This window comes from Rhinopithecus bieti, unplaced genomic scaffold, assembly GCF_001698545.2.
Source record: "Rhinopithecus bieti isolate Rb0 unplaced genomic scaffold, ASM169854v2 scaffold_62780, whole genome shotgun sequence".
NCBI lineage: Eukaryota > Metazoa > Chordata > Mammalia > Primates > Cercopithecidae > Rhinopithecus > Rhinopithecus bieti.
The window spans coordinates 131,908-137,907 of NW_016823825.1; the positions used below are offsets into that span (position 1 = coordinate 131,908).

The following is a 6,000-nucleotide window of genomic DNA, read 5'->3' on the forward strand; positions in this document are numbered from 1 at the left end:
AAATTAACACTGCAGCATCATATTTTAAATGAAGCTATGATAATAAAAATTGCAATTTATTTAAAACTTACCAGGGGTCAGACACACTATTTGGTACTTTACTTACAGATTTTTATTTAATCATTGGAAGGCAGTTATTATTACCCTCATGTAATATATAAAGAACTTAAGATTCAGTGGGATTTAAGGAGACAGATCAAAAAGTGTATCTCTCTAAACTGTTCAGATTAAAGTCTTGGTCATTACACTAGTCCAATAGTGTTTATCTGATAATAACCTCTCCACATTTTAAGGTGAATTTTTCTCCATGAATTTGTCCTTTTCCTTGTCTAATCTGCCTTCTCAATCTGCTTCTCACAATAATAGAAGACAGAGTGCTAAATACTCACTTGAGTAATGACCTGTTGTGATTTCAGAGGCTCGGCCTTAGATACCATCTTTGGCTGCTTTGTGATGGTATATGCTCTATGCTATATTTTCCCGGTTGCCGGATCCCCGGGATCACATCAATATGTGAAATCACTGAGAAATTGGGGGACAGAATATGCGGATCCCTGGCTTTAAAGCCGGGGAGAAGACAGACGTGTTCTCACCTGCCTGGATCGTGGAGCCCATGAGCAAACACTTCAGGGGGCTGGTTGGTGCTGTTGAAGTGTGGGTTGCTCCTTGGTATGGAATAAGGCACGTTGCACATGTCTGTGTCCACATCCAGCCGTAGCACTGAGCCTGTGAAATCACTGAGAAATTGGGGGACAGAATATGTGTTTTACATTTTCATTATATATCTCACCTATATTAAATATAGTGAGGTTGCTCTATTGATGAAAGAATCATCCCCTTAGTTGAAATAAAATATTAAAGTGGCTGGATGCAGTGGCTTAAGTCTGTAATCCCAGCACTTTGGGAAGCCAAGGTGAGAGGATTGTTTGATGCCAAGAGTTCAAGGCTAGCCTGGTGACATAGCGAGACTCCATCTCTACAAATTTTTTTTTTTTTTTTTTTTTGACGGAGTCTCGCTCTGTCATACAGGCTAGAGTACAGTGGTGTGGTCTCGGCTCACTGCAAGCTCTTCCTCCCGGATTCACGCCATTCTCCTGCCTCAGCCTCCTGAGTAGCTGGGACTACAGGGGCCCGCCACCACGCTTGGCTAATTTTTTGTATTTTTAGTAGAGATGGGGTTTCACCGTGTTAGCCAGGATGGTCTCGATCTCCTGACCTCGTGATCCACCCACCTCGGCCTTCCAAAGTGCTGGGATTACAGGCGTGAGCCACCGCGCCCGGCCTACAGAAAATTTTAAAATGAGCCAGGTGTGGTGGCATGAGGCCAGGAGGATCTCTTGAGCCCAGGGGTTTCAAGCCACGGTGAGCCATGATGGCGCCGCTACATGCTGGCCAGAGCAATAGAGTGAGACTTTGTCTGAATAAATAAATGAGTAATTAAATAAAATAAATTCCTTATTGTGGAAAATGAAACCAGGGCATTCCAGACAAGCAACTGAACCAAGACACAGTGTGATGGTGGTGGCTGAGGACTGTGGCATCAGCAGTACGCTGCTTTTTTTTTTTTTTTTTCTGCCTCTGTTCTCTTAATTTTTGTCAGCCTACATCTATGTATTCTATATTCCCCAAGCAGCTTCGCTGGGCGATCTTAGCCCATTACGCAGTGTTGAGAGGCAGTATGGTTGTACAGGGTCACTGCTTTTCAGTGCTGTGTGTAGCAGAGGCAGCCCCGGAGCAGAGAACTACACAAGAGTAACTCTTTTCATGACAAACAAAAGATCACATAGCATATTAGTGAATTCCTCTCCATTTCATAAATGCAGACACTGACTACAAAAGTTAAGTATTTAAACAAGGTGACCTTTCAAAGATGGTTCTTAATTCACCGGTGCCCACCTTTTCTCCTGGCACTTAAACCATTTTAACCTTGACAGGAACCCATTTATGATCAGTCTTTTACCTTAACCCATCCATTTCTTCCATATCATCCAGTGTAATCATCCCATCACCGAGAATGATGTACAAAAAGCCGTCGGGACCAAAAAGCAGTTGTCCTCCCAGATGCTTTCTGTGGAGTTCTGCAACTTCAAGAAAGACTCTGGCTGTTCTCAAATCAACTTGGTGTGGATTTTTTCTACATTGTAGGAAGAAAAGAATACCATGACTGTTAAAAGATTTAAGGTGAGTCCATCAGAAAGTAAATAGTATATAAATGAAAAAACAAACTCCTGGCACATAGTAAATAAGGAAACGTATATTTGAAATGAAGCTAATAGAAATTGCTGAAAAATCACATTATTTTCCAAGTTTCAGAAGTAGCCTTTAAGTTGAGAGATAATTGAGGGAAAATGTCAAAACCATTGTTGTCCTCAATTTCTCTTAAAGACACATAGGGAGTTTTCAGTAAGATGGAGATAATGATTTAATTATTGCCACCTTATTTGGCTACTTATTTGCAACTTCTAAATAAAAAAAACTTATGAAAAGATGATGAGAAAATAAGATGAAAAGTATCTATGCTTTGATGCCTTTTAGTGATACCTGGATACTGTGTATTCCACAACCCTCAGAATGTGGTCATGAGGCCCGATAGCCCACCGTTCTTGGTTGGTGGTATAAGACACATACAACTTTCCATTTTTCTTGTAATTGGGATGGAATGCGAGGCTTAGCAGTCCTCTTTCATCTCCTCCCTGCAGTCAAATGAAAAACACAAAGAATTGTAAAGTTAATTATGTTCTTTATTGTGTTTCAACTGGAACCCCAAAAGAGTCTCTTTCTTTCCTTTGGATAATCTTTGCCCAACCTCCTTTCTTTTCTTCCTTGCCTACTGCACAAAAAAGGATTATAAAGCATTTCACTTTGTGGAACTCTTTAAGGGTTAGAACAAGACAATTGTCTTGTGTGGTTATCTATGCGCAAGAGTCTTACACCACTTTTGTCAAGTGATTTGTGTATGTAATCTTGGGACGCCAGGAAGACAAGTTTAAGTGCTGTGAAGAATTCTTTCCTGGGTTACTAGGTTGCTTGTAGTTCATAGAAGACAAATAAAAAGGTTCATAATCAACAGTCACTTCTAATCCAAGTCTCCAAAACCTAAAACACAGTGTGGGCTGCCAACTCCCACTGTCTTGGCAATATGTTTAGAAAACAGTTAAATTGCTTGTGTAATATGTAAACCTTTGCTTTACCCTGGAGGCATCTACATCAGTTGTCACAACGATGGTGGTCTGTTCATCATAGCTAGGTAATAGGCAGCCTTGCCTATCTATCTATAAATGAGGCAGTTTTACATGAATCCCTTCGCTGTATAAGGTTTTTCTTTACAGAAGGATGAAGCGGCGGGAGGAGGCCTAAAGGCCACAGCTGGGGAAGGAGTGGGAGAAATGCTAGGGAGGAAAGGGGACACTAGGAAATTAAAGAAAAATCCCAAACAACTTTCTTGTGTTATTATACGAATGTCAAGGATTGTATACATTAGGCATGCCAAATGCTATAACAATTAAAACATCATCATGTTCTTAAATAGAAAGGCATTTTATCTTCATTTTCTGCTAATTCAACTTGTTGAAATTCAATATGGCCTTAGCCTTTGTTTTATCCCACAAGTAGTCTAGGAATTTCTATAATGAAATCAAAGTATCTAAAATTATCTAGATCAGAGTCTTAAAGTTCACATACTAATAAAGCCAGGGAGCACTTTCTCGGTGAAAAATATGGCATATAAATTGAATGCTGCAACTGCTGATAGCACATCACCTTATTTATTCCATTAAACATCACGACATAGCCTATGGCAAAAAGCTATGAGAAGTTATTCCTTCTCAAGTGTTAGTAGAGAAAAAAAAAATCTCTAATACTGCAACCTCTTCACAAGGTCATGTTCAGTCATGGAAGCACTCTCATGTTTTTGTCCCTCACAGAATAGTATTAGCAAAGCAAGGAACTATTTGTAGTTCTTATTTTACATGGAGTTCAGAATTGAAAGGTTTAGGCATAAAAGTTTACTTTTAATAAACATTGATTTGTTTCCTGGCTTAGAGAAAACCATTTTTAGATATAGATCACTCAAAGTAGAATATCCAAACTTTCAGAGCATATAACTATTAAAATGGCTGCAAATACACAGAATGACCAAATCATTATTTCAATGTCAAAAAGTCAACTTTCTTGCTCATCACAATATGCATAATTTTAATTTTAATCATAAAGGTAAAATTCTAATGACTTATATATGAATGACTCTCTGTTTTACAGATTATCTTGTTCTGGTGATTTTAATATTAACTCGAGGGTACTGTTTTTCTGCTTAAATCTTTATTATATAAAAATCTCTTGGCTTTCTCATGAGACACTGGAAGCTAGGATATGTAAGTACAATTTGACTGTAGAGTAGCCACTGCACATTGGAACCTCCTTGACGGATTGTCTAATGAGGCCCAAGGGTGGGATTTCGTTTGTGATTAATTCCTCCCTCAAATATATTTCCCTCTAAAGCTGTGAGTGCAGGTTAAGTACTGCATGCCTACTTCACAAATGTTTCTGTTCCACTATAAGCAGCTTTTGTTGAAAGTAGTTCTTTGTAGTTTTTTAATCAAATCATCAGAAATACAATTTGAATTGGATAGCAACATGCTTTAAAACTGTGTTGGTTGCTTTTTAGGAATTAAGAATGTAGAATTAAGGCACTGTAGAAAGACAGATGGGAAAAGAGATTTAAACAAATCCACAAGTGATAGAGGACAACCGTTCACTTTAGAGATACCATCTATCACAGAAATGACTTTGGGGGCATTTTTGACATTTACTCAAGTGCCAAATATGGAAACAGAATGAGACATGTGAATGACAGAGAAATAAATCAAAAAAGCAATTTAAAAAAGGTCAGTAATTCTGAATTTTTCAGGTACTAGGATTTACAATTGATTAATCATTGCATATGATCTCATTTTTGGGTCAACTTCCAGGTGCAAAGTAGTTTAGAAATTTTACTAAGTCATTTCAGGGAAATACTCACTTTCATAACTACACTGATGAAAACAATTTAATATATTATGTAAATGTCCTAGATTTTCTTGAATCTAGATTTTAAAATTATATAACAGGATTCCTAAATGTTCAGAAATTAGAAAGGAGAGATACACTCCTGTTGTGCCACACTGTGCCAGGAGATTAATGTATTAAGAGCTCATATTTCACTTGAATTAGACTTCAGAGTTATGTTGTCTATTTAATTAAAATATATTACTGACAAATTATGATTTAACTCTCAAATGCAAACCTATCTCTAAGGTCTGGGTCATTTTTCAAGGTCTTATGAAGAAATATGTTGATTGGGCACTGAAGAGTTAATTTTAGACCAGGGTCAGTTAGAGGCCACACCATCAGAAATACCACCAGATGTTTAAGGTTGCTTCAGCTGTAGTCTTCACTAGGACACTGTCCTAGCCTGAGAGCCTGGATGTTGGTGCCTGGAACCGGGACTGGCCAGCAGACCAGATCTCCCAGGCTCCTGTACTTCCTTTTATTATCATAGTCCCCTTTGCCCCAGCTCTGACTGTGTGTGTTCAAAGCCCCATTCTGTTGGTCTGGTCCCCTAATCCAAAGACTCCCTTCTCTTCACTCTGTTTCCAAATCCAATAACGCGACTTTAGAGGCTCAGTAGAAAAAAACAACAAAGCCTTGGTGTCAATACTACTAACTGCTCTCCTTCTTACCCCTTCTCGTCCTTCCCCTTCATTATGTGTGGTTTTATGGCTCAGAGAATATGGAATCAAAATCATACACTCCTTCCAGAAATGTCAATTACTGAATTGAGTCTAGGGAGCATCTGGGGAGTTTTTATTTTATTCTTGAGCTTCTAGTGATTAGTTGAGCCAAGCTGGCTAAAAAGGGAGAAAACATATTAATAGAATGGCAAATGGAAGATTCGTGATTCAAGCAGTCGTGCCTTTCAAAAAGACACTGACTTCTAACATTATCCTTTTTTTTTTTTTTTTT

At 38.3% G+C, this 6,000-nt stretch overlaps 1 protein-coding gene across 2 annotated transcripts in view; it reads right to left on the reverse strand.

Moving 5' to 3' along the window:
- Window positions 1-6,000, reverse strand: part of HHIP (hedgehog interacting protein) — a 97,329-nt gene that overhangs the window by 33,106 nt on the left and 58,223 nt on the right. For both annotated transcript variants that reach the window (XM_017861843.1, XM_017861842.1), the window contains exons 5-7: window positions 2,542-2,693; window positions 1,961-2,134; window positions 594-737 (exon numbers count right to left, since the gene is read on the reverse strand). In XM_017861843.1, coding sequence (XP_017717332.1) covers window positions 594-737; window positions 1,961-2,134; window positions 2,542-2,693 — 470 coding nt within the window. The remainder of the gene's footprint in view (window positions 1-593; window positions 738-1,960; window positions 2,135-2,541; window positions 2,694-6,000) is intronic.